Genomic DNA, 16,856 nt, shown 5'->3' on the forward strand with positions numbered 1-16,856 from the left:
TAAATTATCTGGATCACCATAGAATTTAATTGCCAACCCCTGTATTATAAAATAGTTTGTAATGGTTTAGACTATTTGCAAAAAGCATAATAATAATTTTAATAACAGTTTATTATACGTAAGAAATATGTGAAATAAATAATAATACATATTTTAGTTTTCAGTATAGGAAATATTTAATATACAATAGGGTCATATTTAAGTTATCAATGTATCAATGACTATATATATTATATTCATAATGATTTTAATTTATTATAATATTTTATACAGGGTAAATTAGTTTTTTTTCAATTTTCGTTGTTTTTGTATAATAAAATCTACTCTTTGTGTTCAGTTTTTATATATTTTTTCTTTAACTTACTCATTTAGTAATTTAGAAAAATTCATAAACTCTATCCAGTCTATCCATAGTAAGCACACCTACATATTAAAATAATATTTATCTTATTAAAAATAAAATTGAATGTAGATATTATATAATTACATAGATTAGAAATAATTAATAGATACTACTAACACTAATGTTAATTTATTAAACTTAATACTAAAATTATATTATTCAACCTTGAAAGATTCATAGATATTATGTTAGCAATAGACTATGAATGAGGATAAATAAAACATAAATACTTCCTTAACATAAACATATTTATTATAAAAATTGTATTCACAATATTGTAGAAAAAAAAAATATATAAAATACAAATTTTTCAATAAATCTATAAAATGCTTCCTAAACAAATAATTTATAATTTCCATAAAAGTGATACAATGATACATGTAAAATATAAAAATATAAGAAGCAGATATTTGTTAGTGACAATTTGCAAAGTAAGGACGTACACCTAATAAAACAAATTCATTAAGTTTAAAAGTGCAACTTGCTACAATCTAGCATATAAAAAAGTATTTAAATACAAATATTATAAGTTAAAATTTCGATAAAATATCACATTACAAAAATTGTTATACTTTAATTAGTTAAAGTAAAAACTATATAATATCTTTCTAACATTGTAATTTACTTAAAATATATTTAAATTTAAAAAATACTACCTATAGTATGGACGGAACGCGTATATAATATATGAGAATTAAGTATAAATATAACTTTTAGATAAGAAGCTAATATGAAAAGGTGAACATAATAAATTTAATCAGATAAATCAGATATGTATGACTATTATGAACATCAATTATAAATGTACAATGGATTATAAGAATATAGTTTTAATTATAATTTTGTATCATACATAAAAATAATTAGTTTTATTAGATTCACCTTTAAAATTTAACACTCACATTAAAACATTATACTTAATAATCAATAATTATTTTTAGGCAGTCTGTATGTTAGCTTACAAAAAAAAAAAAAAAATGAGATTTACAAATTAAAAACAACAAGTCATTGATAATAAAATGTATACATTTTATACATAATCTATAACATTACTATTAAATATTTAATTAAGTTTAAAAGAAAATGGTAATATAGAATACTGATAAAAATGAAAATAAATCATAAAATGTGTGTTCAATAAAATAATGGTAAATATTGATTATAATTATTTAAAGTATTAGTACAAACAATAATATTTTTTAAAATTGCAAGTTGCGATATAAATCCAAATGTAGCAAACATACTCAGAGATTCAGTGTGTAAATAGTGTAATAATAACCAAAATAGTTTAATTTGATCTGTTCTTTCATCAAGAAAATAAGTAAAGTATATAAAATATCAATGTTTTATCAGTTCTAGTGAACATATAAATAATAAGTAAAATTTATTAAAAATTAAATTTAAAAAATATTATTTGATTAAATAATAATAATGATATTAAAAAAAAACTAAATTAAATAAACCATTCTCGTTTTTTCTGTACTTGGTGTCCAGTAGTCGAATGTATGACAGCATCATCAGGATCTAATGCTATATCAGCACCTCGATCTTCTTGTGTGATATAATCACCTTTATGACGAGCCACATATCGACCAACCAAAAATGCAAGTATCAAAATCACTATCAAAATGATAAAAAATATTCCTGGAAAAAATATTTTTTTTTTTAAATAAATTCATCTAATGAATAATAAAATGTATATTTACCACCAATTAAAGCAGAGTTAGTCTCATTGTATGCAGCCTTTACTTTATTTTCATCTAATACAGGAGGAGGTCTAGTCTCTATTAATGGTGGAGGATGTGTGACTGGTTCAACACCACAAAAATCTTCTTTTATTGTTGCTAGATTATTTGAATAAAAATAAATAATGATTACATTAAATTAATACAATACGTTAATTGTATATATTTTAGTTCATATTGAATCAAATAAAGTGTTGTGTGTTTTTCCATGTATAATTATGATTAATAATCGTATTACTATGTTGTAAATTATTGAACGGTAACAACTTACTATTCATTCCACTGACATTTGGAGGTCCATCTTGTTGGAATAACAATTTTAGAGGATAAATATCATCAAATTCTACTCGTGAAACACAACCAACAAAACCTTCAGTCATAGACGAATTACGGCCAATGTACATATGTTGAATATTGTTAAATTGTGCATCAGTAGATTCTTTAATGTCAAAATGAAATTCTTTAGGATCCGATCCATCAACCTATACAAATAAGAACATATACATTATTAATAAAATAACAACTGAATTATATTATAATTTAAAATACCTCCATGATTAAAGTAGAACCAGAATTTTTTCTTCTAATTCTGAGATCATGGTATTGTCCAAGACCAAAATGTTGATCTGGAAATATTAATTCTTGACGTTCAAATCCAAAATCAAATACAACCCGTAAATGACCTATAATAAATAATTTTTTTTTATTATTTGAACTATTTGTTTTAATAATAATTAATAAATAAAAAAAATTAATACTAACCGCTATTAGATACCATAATTGTCATGTATTCTTTTGAAATATTTGAAAAAAGTCCAAGAAGGAACCCTTTTGGATTTGTAGTTGTAAAACCTACTCTAATGTTTTCAGATATTGTTGATCTCCATATCCCTTCAAAATCATACCTAATCATTGAATTGGCCTTAAGATTTACACCAATTTCTAAAAATGATGCATTTATATTAAAATCAGTAAAACCATATATCATAAATTCATAAAGCTCAATTATTATAAAATTTAATTATTAAAAATATTTGAAAATTTGATTTACCATCTGCACAAATTGGTCCTTTAAATGCAGTCCATCGACAATCACAAGTGTAACCATCATATTTTTCAAAACATGTTCCATTATTAAGACAAGGATTACTATCACATTTACCAATACATCCAGGAGAAATACCATATAATTGCTTTTCAGCATATGATTTTAAATCTACAAGTTGTCCATTTAACATAAATGCTCTTATGCAACCAATGAAACCATTTTGTTCATCAGAAGATGATCCTAAAATAATAAATATATTTAATAATAAATTATATAAATTAGCAATGAATAATAAGCCAATAGTCACATACCAATGACTAATTCAGATGTTAAGTGTATTGCACGTACAGGACCAGGAGGTTCTCTTACTGACTGTTTCAAGGCTCCATTTACAATAATTCTACTTTCTTTTCTGTATTTAGGTATAATTTAATAATTATAAAATAAAAATGTTTAATAAAGAATTAATTTAAATTAAAAACTAACCTATTTCTTTCTATTACAACTGAATGCCATCTATCATCATTCAATTTGTCAGAAGTTTCCACACGAACATTTAATGGTCCACTGCCAGCTTGGTAACTGAATTGTAAAGAATGACCACCTAATGATTAAAATAGCAAAATATTGTTTGATAATAATTATTTTCATAAAAGTTAACAAATAACTATTATATTACTTATAAGTGATAATTTTATATAATCTTTAGGTCCATGACTTTCAAAAATAATGGCATTTTCAATAGTTGTTTTAAACTCGAAATAAATATCACCATTTTGTCCAAAATCAAATGTTGGTAAACGAATTTGTGAGTCAAGTTTGCGGAATGTTACAACATTGTTAAAAAGCTCTATAAAATAAAACAAAAATAGAAATTTGATAACACAAATTTGTTTTATTTCTTAAATAAAATAGAAATTTACCATCGCCTTCACACATTAATGGTCCTACTTTGAATCTTCCTTCTTTTTCATCTAACGGGGTACCTGTGTCTCCAAATCTAACTTGTTTTATTGGCAGATGCTCTTTTTCTCTTATATCACCACTGTCTGAGTGCCAGCTATCAAGTCCTATAGAAATGTTAATAACAGTAATAACTAATAAATAAATAAACAGTGTGTAAACAAGCAATCTATATCTTATTATATTATTTACCCGAATCACAATTGCACCATTTAGTAGGATCATAACAACCACCTGTTATACCACATTGACATTTGCGTGACCCTGGAATTGAACCACCCCAATAGTCCATCTTTTGATTGTGTCTTGATACCCACCATCCAAAAGGTCGAAAATCCAATTCGCCATTTACTTTTAATTGCAATATGTTATTAATATTTAATGATAAACAAATCATAATTCTTATTAGCTATTCAATATATATAATACCTGGTGAATTAAATAATCTAGATTGTTTACAAGAATAACTTAATGGCTGCCAACACGAATGTGATCTATTAATAAGTGCTTCAATTTGCAATAAGTCTGCATCATAGTTGAAGTCCTGTCTAAAACTTCCAGGATCTTGAAAACCATCAACAGTGGAATCACTTTCACTTTGATGTCTAATTGTTGTTACTATTCGTCCATCAGCTATACATTTGAATGTTTGAACATTTTTTTATACTTCATATATTATTATATTTTTAGAAAATTATTATTATTTAACAATTTAATATTAAATTACAAAATAATTAAAATAGTATTTTTACCATAATATTGACATGTAACTGGAAACGGTTTTAACGGACCACTCCCATCCACATCTATTTTAATGTCATGGTTTTGTCCAACTGGGTTAACATTCTTAAAAGCAAGGCACGACAATGGATTTAATGCTATTTATTAATAAAATTCTCAATATTAAAAATACAATTTTATAATTTTATAATTTTATAAATCAAATTTCTTACGAGTTTGACATACGGCACCACTATATCCTGTATTACTACAATCACAGAAAAAATCATCAGAGTTTTGTCTACATATTCCAGAATGTTTACATGGACTTGGATTACACCGATCGCTCATTTGACAAGCATCAAATAATACTTCTTTATCACAACAATAACCTTCCTAAAATAAAAATATTTTATATGAATAAAAAATAATTATTTAAAGACATAAATATAAATGTTATGTCAACAGTATTTACTCCTAGTTTCCAATCAGTTGGTAACATATAATTTCCATCAATTGTAATTAAACGCATACATCCAATAAATCCAATTGAACCATAAATACCTCCTAGAACAATACACATTACATTATTACCATTATTTCAAACACAAAATTAAATTAACTTTTTAAACAAAGGAAATAAAAAAAATTATCTAACCGGCAATAAAATTATTTTGTCCAGTTAAGAAATCTAATTTTCTAATTGTCTGCATAGGTCTATTATCTACATTAAGTTCCAAAAAATTTTCTTTAAGGATCAAAATTACACTATGCCATTTGCCATCATTAAAACTTTCTTCATAGTTGTCTAAAACTACACGTGTGTCATCTTTGGTCATTAACTCTACTTTAATGCGTTCATTTTCCAAGTATAACTATAAATCAAATTAAAAAAAAAAATTGATACAATACAATATAGAAAATATATAAATTAAATTATTTTATAAATAAATTACCTTGACATATCCATTAACTAAAAATTTATGATGAGCCAATAACCCTCGTTCTTCATAAGTCCGGAATGATAATGATATATTAATTTTTTTCAGTCCTTCATAACTTCTTAATCTTGCATAAGATGATCGTGATAAAAATGTAACAGGTATAATAGGAGATTCCTAATAAAAATACATTATTTTAATAACTTAAAATTTAATTTTATTATATAAAATAACAATTTAGTACCAAACAAGTATATAATGTATTTATCTTTTGATATTTTTGCATTAACCAAGAGTCTCCAGAGTTATATGATTCTTTAACTAAATATATCATATTTGTTGAATTCATATATAAGTTTTCAATACATCCAGTAAAATTTGTATTAATTAACAGACCTTCATTTAAATGTGGTACACCACCTATATATATCTATAATAAATAAAATAATATATATTATACATGTATAAATATATAATATTTTAATTTTCATACTTCACGATTAAGATCAAGTCTTTCAAATTCTCCTTTAATTCGATCTTGGATTGTAACACGATCAACAGAAAACATAACTTCAAGTCTATTTCTCATTATTATGACTTCATGCCAGATGTTATCATCTAATAGACTACCAACTGATAGACTAGTCATAATTTGAGATCCTAATAAAAAGAACAATCAAATTCTAACATGTACATTTTTTTAAATAATACTCAAATATACCTAAATTTATATTTAGTAGTAACCGATTATCTTTGAGTTGTAAGGCTAAGTAATCTCCTTGTGATCCAATTCCATACAATAAAACTCCATCAGCCACATTTGTTTTGAATCTAAATCTTATTGATTCTCTATGGGCAGAAACAGGAGAATCTCTTAAGTTCCAACGTACTAATGAAGTGCCATTAAAATAAAGACTGTCCGATGCTGAAATCAAAGTTAATATTATTTTAATAACTCAATATGTATATGAAATATAACAATAACGAATATTTACAGTATGGGCATCCATAAAGTTCCAATCTCATTGAAATTCTATCTCTCCATCTAGTAGGATTAATTCTAATCCATTGTGCTATGATGGGAACCTCAAATATATTTCTGGCAGAATCATCTCCATTACTATTACCTTTGAATAACTACAAATAAAACAAATGTACATTATTATTTCAACCTTTATATTTAAACTGTGAGTACATAAATACATAAATACATTAATATATTATTTATAATAATTAATTATCAATAAAATAATTAATTTAAATATAAATTTAATAAAATAAAATTTATATCATATTCCTAAATTATATGTACCAACATCAAGCAGAATTTCTACATAGCTTCACAACCACTTAAAATATAAATATTATTATCGCATGACAAAACTAATTTATATACTTTTTTGTACAAAATACCATTAAGTAGAGTATGCTATCATTCAGTACACTATTTGTTTTCTTTGACTGGCTTACATACAACATAGAAAATCTGCGTTTAGTAGAACCAATCTTATGTTGTTAGCTTAAATATTAGAACAAATTGATTTATTATCAAATTTGAAGTTAAAAACACAATTTGTTTTTGAATGTTTATTTTTTAAAATATTTTAATTTTTTCTATGATACATGAATTTTATTTGTTTTGGGAAGGGAGAAAATAGTGTGCGAGCATGCTGCACAAAAAAAAAAGAATTCAAAGCTTTTTTTTTCTTAAATCTCATACTATGAATTAAGTTAAGTATTAATTATTTTAATTATTATACTGTAGGTACATAATGTAGTTACCTACAATGAAGAAAAGAGTTTATTAGAATATGAGAGGATGTTAAGTTTTCTTAGTCGTAACTCACAAACCCAGAAATAGTGAGTAATATTTATACATTTAATTTTAAGTTTAATTTTTAGTTAGAATTATCCTTTTTTATATTAATTATTACATGGTGATACATATTATATTGGCCTATGATGAAATTAATTAAGTAATCTCGTTGTTAAATTACTCAATTAATAATTAATTAATCCTCAATTAATGCTAGTTTAAAAAATACCCACAGTCAATTGCCATCAATAAAATTGATATTAAATTATTTTATATAAAATATATTAATGTGATCTATTGATAAGTAATGTTCTTTGTAAAACTATTAAATTCTCAACACTTTTAATAAAACAAAAATACACACATACACTTATATAAATAAATGAATTACTATAATATAATGTATCATTAAAACTAAGCAATATTTTAAAAGCAAATAGAATAATCAAAATGGTACGTAATGAAAATCAAGCAATCAATATTAAATTAGAGAAAACAACCACTACTGAGTTTAAAAATAACACTCAAGGCAATCATAAAACTCAAACCTCAATATTCCCACGAGAGTCTTCAACATTTTTCCAACCCTTCCCATTATCAGAGTATTGTATACAATATTCCTCGATAAATTCTAAAGTGGAAGATCGGCCTTGAGTAGAAATAGAGTATATTTTCACTCTATTCAAAAACTCAACAATGAAATATTGATCAAGAGAATCATATGCAGAAGTCCATGCCATGTATCCTAACAAAATTCTTAGATATCAACAAATAATCCACATAATTTAAAATCAATATTATACTCTAAATCTAAAATATAATTATCTCACCTTATTTGTTGATATTGAAAATGTTTTAAATTTGTAGGTACCTACAGAGTTAGTATATAATTACCTTAGTATTTCCTGATGATTCTTTGTATTCAGCATAATCTAGGCCATTTGAACCATAACTAATACCAAATGTTTCTACATATTCTGAAGATTCTGCTCTACCTTGGGTCAATATTGATGTTACAGTCATCGTTTGACCCAGGTCGATTATGAGATACTGAGCAAAATCAGAGCTGTATGCTGTCCATGCATTACGTCCTAAAGTACAACACAAGCAAAAAACACACAAAAATAAAACTAAACTATATTTTTTTAAAGTGCAAAAAATTAACTATTTTATAAGGTTCTTAAATAACACTTAAATAAATGTAATAGTTAAATGTTTCGATTTATTTAATTTTAAAATAATCAACAATTTTTTTTTAAACAGATTAAATATATTTATATACATATAGAATGTCTCATAAGTCCCATATCACCCAAAGTATCTTCATTTCAAATCAATTTATTTAAATGCTGCTTATTTTTTAACAATAATCAAGTTTTTAAATTTTCAAGATTTTTGACATTTTTTTAATTAATTTTTAAAACGGTTTGAAAATAATAGATACCATATTGAGAGAAAATCAACCTAATTGAGTAAATAATAGTTAGTGTAGTATTGGGTTATTTAATTTTAAATTTTAACTTAATTTTAAGTATTTGGTCAATGAGTAAAATAGACCAAGTAGATCAAAAATTAAACAAATAATGACCACATTTATTTTAGATAAAATTGAATCATGAATCTCGTGTTGCAATTTTCTTCTAAATAGTATTGAGTAACTTGTATTATAGCACATTTTAATGTGTGACTATTCCAAAATATTTAACAAGGGACATTCAGTACCATAAAAAGATACTAATGACTGGAATTTTGTTTTTATTTTTCATTTAATAGACTATTTGGGCCATTTATACATTTTTATTATTAATTATGTTTGGAAAATAGTAATTAAAATAAAAAATAAGGGAAAAATTATCTAAGCATTATCATGATTGGTGTTAAATGCAATATATACATTTAAATTCATAAATTTATTATATTAGTTAAAATTATGAGAATAAAGTAGTAAAGTACCTATTTATCTAAAACGTTTTATTACTTAATGTATGAAATTGGATATTATTAGGTATTTGAGATTTTAATTAAAACAAAGAAAATACTAGTCAATATATTTTTTTCAAAATAACTTTATTATGAAACTATTTTTTATAGGAAGTCTCTAGTAGTCATACACATGAACTGGGAATTAAGTCTAGTTTGAGCATTTAAAAGAGATAAATTGTTGATTCCCTTTTTAGGAAATACATCAAACTTAAGAACGCTAATAGAAAATATTTAAGAATTGTTCAGTGAATGTAATAATTTAAATCAAATAAACGTATTGGATTATAATTTGTTTATAGTAAACATAATAAGTATAATAAAATAAAATAACCAAAAATAAACAAAATATTTTTTTTTTATTGGTACCAGTCAATAACATTTCCTCCATAGCAACTACTTGTACAAGGCACGCATAATCAAATAAACCCTTTTATTATGCTTGTCAAGAAAACAAAATTATACAACCAATTCTTTATAAATATAATAACTATTACTACATAACATGCGATATTATGTCATAAAATAAATACATTTTCTTATTATTACTTTCCATAATATTTTTAAAATAGCTACATACTATCTAAAGACCAAAATTAACATTATTATTGCTTTGATATTTGAAACAAAATACAAACATAATAAAGTTGTTATTATAATAAATTCTATGTATGTAAGAATAATTTATTTCTGAACATGTATAAATTAATTTATAATTATGGTTGTTCTTCTTTATTTAAGTATAATTTACAGTACTTTTCATCTTCTTCGGTTAACATTTCTGCATTACTTATAAGGTCTTGGAAGGTTATAAGCTTAAAGTTAACTGGGGTTATAGATCCTTTTATACATACAGCTATTGTATAATCATCATACAAATATTCATGAAAACTCCAATCTGACATTAGTTTATCATCAATAAATAATTTAGTATCATTCAATATTAAATCTTTTTTCAGCTCATTTTTTGGAACAAAACATATTTTTTTTAGATCAATTGTTAACCCAGTACCAGTTGCTTTTACATAACTTTCTTTTAAACACCAAAATCGATAAAATGAACTGGTTTTTTTCATTTCTGTTCCTTTATTAATATAAGCCCATTCATTTAAATGGAAATTTCTATTCATTAATCTAAAAAATTCGTTTAAACTTTTTCCACCTTTATAACAATTTTTCATAATATCTATTCCTACACTAATATTTTCTTCACCGGCTAATACAACAAAGTTTCCATCATGTGATACATTAAAATTTAAATTGAATTCTTCTATTATGGGTTTGTTATTTAAATCTCTTTTTGTTTTTATTTGAGACCAAGGTAAATGAGTAGCTTCTGATAAAAATTTTCTAATCATTAGTTGTCCTATAATTGATCGTTTAGCATCTCGCTTAAAAACAAATCGACCAATTCTTTCTTTTTCTTCAAGTTGAATAGAACGAGAAGCTTTAGACCAATCACTTTCTGATGGAAACCAATTGCCACAATCGAATACCCAACGAACCCTGTTTGATGTTGTCATTGTAGAATTGTACTGTGCAAATTTCTTTAAAATGATGTGCATAAAAATTTATATTCTTTGGGACAGTTAAACAGCCACTATGATACATTTAAACACCTAAACAAAGGAAACAACCGAAGTCAATCACCAATATAAAAATAATTTTTATATATTTAACCCACTACATTTCATTATTTTAATTTATTCAATACTTAAAAATTCTCATTAAATAATTTTATACAAATTAATTGTATTATTATAGATAATAGTTATTACTTATAATGCTATATAAACAATTTTTTAAGTACAATGATGAGCCATACAAAGAATGATTTGTAATTAGATAATTTATATAAAAATTACAAATATATGTTATTGACTGGTAATTTAATCTGAGGATTTTAAATTGTATAACATCACTTATATTTTGAAAAATTCTCATCAACAACAAAGTATAAAAACTAGAATGAATAGATACAACAAAAACATATATTTTTTTGTAGTACAAAATATAATAACCAAAATTCAACATCTCCAAAAATAATCAAGAGTACGACAAACCCATTGTAATATCACCAAATTGAAATGTATAACTTAGAACATTTAACGTTTAGTGTTGTTAATATTAGAGTGACCTATTATACTAAACATTAATCTAATAATATTATCTAGGGTATCTCATAAGTTTTTAATATATTATAACTTTAAAGCAAGTTATAATTTAAATTTGAAACATTTTGCATAGAATATGAATAAAAACCCAAGAGCTTTCCTAGATAATATGATATTTTAAGTTCAATGATAGGCCAATTTAATTCAATACTATCAACACAGTAGTTCTATTGAATGTAAGTCACCATGGTATATCCTTACATTTGTAGAACTAAGAAAACATAACTGGATTTGACAATCTCTTAATGTGTTAAAAACTAGTGTTCATTTAAATATATAGCTTCTTTTGTTTGAAAAAATTTCTAATTTGAAAATTATGAATAAAATGTCATATATAAAAAAATGATCAATTAATTTTCATTCTTTAGAAATGTGGCATGTACCTAACTTCTTTAAATGAAATAAAATTATTGTAAACCGAGAGCATATCTTTTAGAATCTTTTAAATATGTTATGACTTATGATCAAATGATTTGTTCTTATTTTGTGTGTAATTATACACAAACTAAAAATTAGAAATATACATATCTAACATATGAACTCGGTATTAAACATTATGGGTATAGAATTATTTTTTTTTTATTAAATTTTCTATAAATTATTACCAATCATAAATACTAAAAAAAATCTACCTATAATAATTTTATAAACTAACTTTTCTACTTACATTAAATGTAGGTAATAATTGAGTTAATATCAATGTCACAGAATCAAATCTTTTTGAATAAACATAAAATATTAAATTTTTAACTAATAATAAAAAAGTAAATAACATTAATATAACTCAAGTACTCAATTTATTGTGTATATTATTTATTACAGTTTAAAACTAATACACTATAAAACAAGAAGTAATTTTAGTGACTCAACAATACAAAAATGAAGTAATAATAAAATCTACTAGTGCTTTTTTTTTTTACTGATATGTATTATTATATAAGCTAATTTTAAATATCAATGTTTCATTACTAAAAAATGTCTTACCGCTAGTTGATGATGTAGTAATAATATAAGGATCCATAAAAACATAACTTTTTTTTAACAACTGTACAGATATATTATTTATTTAATATATTTAGTAAATTATTAATCAATAAAAAAGATTTTTTTTTTTATAAGCCACTAGTATACAACTATAATAGCTCAACACTTACAAAATAAAAAATAATAAAATTAGCACTAGGTTATCTATTTAATAAAGCCAGCCTCTAATATAAATTTGATAACAAGTTTGATTCAGATTTAATATGTTATAAATGGAATAGAGAATAGGGGTTTTAAGAGAGTTAAATAAAGTAAGTCGCTTAAAAGATATGGGGAGATTACAGAGACATTCCTATGAGTTAAGTATGCAAAAGAGGGAGTAATTTAAGTCAAGTTTAAAAGTTACTAGGCAATAAATTGTGTTCTATATGTAGACGATTAAATTAAACGGCTATTTCCCAATATGAGGTCTACTAGAATGAACATGGCCTACTGTAATAATATTAAAATTAATTAAAAAATGCATTTAAAAATACTGTTAGTGTCCCGTACAGAAACCAGCATGGGTAGACATGTCTGGTATAAATACAAATATTAGGCTTAATCACGCATTCACTATATTGGCATTATAAACATTGAACAGCGACGGTAAATGACTCCGATTAAAAACGCAGCCACCAGCCATCCTGACGTACATCTTTGTCTTAGAAACAGTAGAGGCCTCAGTTAAAATTTTTTTATAAAATTCTTTTACAAGCATTTTAAAATTTTTTGGATTTTTTCAATTCAAATTTTAAAAATGTTGTTTCACCACAAACGACACTAAACCGACTAACATGTTATTAGTTGTTAAACGATAAAATATATATCTTTATGAAGAATTAAGATAAAACATAATATATTAAATTAGTAGATAATAAACTAATAAATAATTATGATCCGGGATTCCCAACTATAGGTAGGTAAAACACATAACATTGGTAGATCGCATACTATACTCATATTTATAGTTAGCTAGTACACAAAACAGAAGTAGACCGCATATTCGTAGATGGTCAATTAAACAATATATGATCTATGTAATATTAAACCAGGTTTTATTGAAGATATTGGATGAAATATATCTATATTTCAAAGTAAAGTCAACAGAAATGTTATCCCAGTGAGAATACAAGAGATAATAAATGTAACATTTTAAGAAAAAGATGAAATCACACCCGGTAGGTGAGTTGAAGGGAAGATTAAATTAAATGAGGATTTGGCCAGATTATTAGCAGCCTCATTACCATGACTTTTTTTTTTTAGTTAAGTATATCAAAATATAAAACATTTCAATAAAATTTATCACCTTATTTAAATCTATAGATAGTATAATTAGGCTATATATTGCTTAATATAATGGTATTTAAAGCACACAATAACAAATTAATTTATAAAAATAAAAATAAATGTATTCATCTTAAATAAAAAAAACAAATTTATAATTACCATTGAGAATAGCATTTTCTGGTCCTCTGTCTGGTAATGAAGAAGTGGCTCTCAGTGCTGCTTTTTCTAATAGTGGTTCACCACAATCAGAATCTATAACAATGCAAATTAAGTAAATGATAGATTGTACAGTATAAAATAAATATTCAAATACTAATCAAGCCAATAAAAAATACAATTAGTTATTACTCACCAGTTTTAACGTTTGAGCATAAACCAATAGCAATAGCTATTATAATAATATGTAAAATCTCACTCATTTTAAACAGTGATAGAAAATCATGAATATAATAAAATCAACATATTTTATAAACGTTTGTTAGACATATTATTAAAAAAATTCTGAAGTATAAAATGGATGGAATAATTCGAGTAACCAAAGTCCAGACGTTTTGTCATGAACTTGCGTTATTAGCAATTGAGCGTTGAACTGTTGAAGCACTTGTTAGTTTAGTTGTTTTGTACTTTGGTAGTTTACTTTTTGATTAAGGAATTCCGTTTTGATGGTAACGAGTAATAACCAACATGGTTTGGGTGGATCGGCAAGGATGGCACGCCCTACGGACTGAATGAGGAATGACAAAACAATGTATTAATAGCGCCATCTTGTAACGAATATAAAATAATTATTAATCCAACTTTAATATAATTTTATAATATATTACAGGTATCATTTTTAAAATGTTTTTATAGTTAAATAAAAGCTATAATTAGTGTTTTTATGTTAAATTAATAATAACTTTTTAATAAATTATGAATATACTTAATAAATAACTTACTTAAATACAATTGAAAGACACGTTATCTGACAATAGCCCGGATAGCTCAGTCGGTAGAGCATTAGGCTTTTAACCTAAGGGTCCAGGGTTCGAGTCCCTGTCCGGGCGACTAGTTTTTGCATAATTTTAAAAATATTTTTATTTAAATTAGTATTATAAGTGTGGAATGTTTGAATCTACTCATGATATTGTGTTTTTGTGATACCTTTTTTTCTACTGTTGCATATCCAATTCAATTATTAACCTTTACATCATTATTTAGATTTTATTTAAAACATTTTGTCTAAATTAATATAATAATTAACCATAATCGAATATTGCTAAAATCTCATTATATTATATAATATACTTTAATTATAGTTATTATAGAACAAAAATGAAAAACATGGATTAATCGGATTAGGTATTCAAAACGAAAATTAATTTCTATGTTAAAAAACGTAGGGGTGACTTGTTTGATAGAGAGACCAATGTTCAATTTATAATATTCATAAGAATATCATTTACTATTGTATAATTTATATTATTTTAATTAATTTATACTGCATAGTAAGTATTATATATAAATTATTATTATATAAATATAATAATATACATTTGTATGTGTCTATAATAATTGGTTGTATAATATGCTTTTTTTTTATAATTTTGTTTTTAACAATAAACAATTTTTTAGAATATACGGGCTTGAGGTCACGGCCCTTAGGGCCCCTGGAGCCACCACTGTTTATACACTATAAAAATATAACATAACGCTTATTAGAAAAATTTTAATTTTAGCCTTATAGGAAAACTATTTAGGAACTCGCTTTACTGCATAAGTTGGTGTCTATAGTCTATTGTACTTCATTGTGTACCCGACGGACGACACCTGTGCACAGTCACTACTTACTAAAATAGTTTTCAAAGCCAATGGCTGTGTCGGAGGAGAGAGATTCCCACCTCTTTTATTTTATGCCCACTTCGGTAAAAAGTCTCACGCACCTCTTCTATAAATTGATGATATTGAATATGATGAGAACTTGCGCTTCACCAGCAATGTTTATATGTCTACCCACTTAGAGAGGCGCGTCCCACAGGTTAGGTAAAACTGGTCTAAAAATGAATGAAAAGTTAATTACGTGATATAAGATTAGTTTAACAATATTAGACAAATTTATTTTTTTTATACATTTTTAACATTTTTTAAATAACATAAATTTAAGTCATGTCTTAAATTATATAAACGTGTATTTGGGCCTTCGGATTATGATGAGTATGATACCCAATAACGATTCCAATTTTAGGGACAATAATATTTTAATTAGATTTAAGACGAGCATAGTAGTTAATAGTTATGTTACATTTTTAAAAAAATACAAGGAATTTAAGTTTAGAATATTTAATTCATTACATAAACAACTTATATTTAAAATAAGTACAATAAGTACATGGGTAAATTTTATTATGTAAAGTAAATATTAATATATGTAGTATTAAGAAGTGTTTCTATCAATAATATTTTTGAAATTTTACTACGAAATAAAAATACGAATGAATACCTATCGATTTCGTTGAAATCTGTTTTTTCAAAAAAAAATTTCTGAATTATTTTGAAAAGTAGGTATCAAATATCTATTAGATATTTTGAAATTTTGACTCTTCAAAAGTTCCAAATTGTCATTAGATTAAATATTTTACTAGAAATCACTCTTGACGTTGAAGATTCCTTCTATTCCTTCTATGATAAATAATCCTGTAAATTGGCAAAAAAATGCCCTTATCACTATAATACAAAGTAATATCTTTTTAGAGAGTAATCAAAATATTTGCTAC

General features: G+C 24.5%; 1 protein-coding gene and 1 non-coding gene across 5 annotated transcripts; one reads left to right on the top strand and one right to left on the bottom strand.

The window, feature by feature from the left end:
• Positions 1-1,463: 1,463 nt before the first annotated feature.
• On the bottom strand, positions 1,464-14,777 carry LOC113550158 (neurexin-4). 4 transcript variants are annotated; one of them, XM_026951842.1, is made up of 24 exons: positions 14,456-14,522; positions 14,263-14,355; positions 8,531-8,727; positions 6,816-6,957; positions 6,542-6,745; positions 6,314-6,480; positions 6,065-6,250; positions 5,836-5,997; positions 5,538-5,754; positions 5,355-5,446; positions 5,113-5,275; positions 4,912-5,037; positions 4,589-4,792; positions 4,352-4,510; positions 4,120-4,266; positions 3,876-4,046; positions 3,683-3,800; positions 3,508-3,608; positions 3,200-3,436; positions 2,911-3,090; positions 2,698-2,831; positions 2,420-2,630; positions 2,110-2,247; positions 1,464-2,047 (listed from the first exon to the last, which is right to left on the bottom strand). In XM_026951842.1, exons 1-24 carry the CDS (start codon positions 14,520-14,522, stop codon positions 1,857-1,859), a joined length of 3,807 nt encoding a protein of 1,268 aa, XP_026807643.1. In that variant the 3' UTR covers positions 1,464-1,856. The 4 variants fall into 4 exon arrangements, with proteins under 4 accessions (XP_026807643.1, XP_026807644.1, XP_026807646.1 ...); XM_026951843.1 differs by lacking the exon at positions 8,531-8,727 and adding an exon at positions 8,185-8,381 and having other exon boundaries at positions 1,857-2,047; positions 14,456-14,777; XM_026951845.1 differs by lacking the exon at positions 8,531-8,727 and having other exon boundaries at positions 1,857-2,047; positions 14,456-14,775.
• A 299-nt stretch (positions 14,778-15,076) lies between these two features.
• Positions 15,077-15,149, top strand: Trnak-uuu. The gene has a single exon. It is a non-coding gene; the product is annotated as a tRNA-Lys (tRNA).
• Positions 15,150-16,856: the final 1,707 nt, after the last annotated feature.

Source organism: Rhopalosiphum maidis, chromosome 1 (assembly GCF_003676215.2).
Source record: "Rhopalosiphum maidis isolate BTI-1 chromosome 1, ASM367621v3, whole genome shotgun sequence".
Classification (NCBI taxonomy): domain Eukaryota; kingdom Metazoa; phylum Arthropoda; class Insecta; order Hemiptera; family Aphididae; genus Rhopalosiphum; species Rhopalosiphum maidis.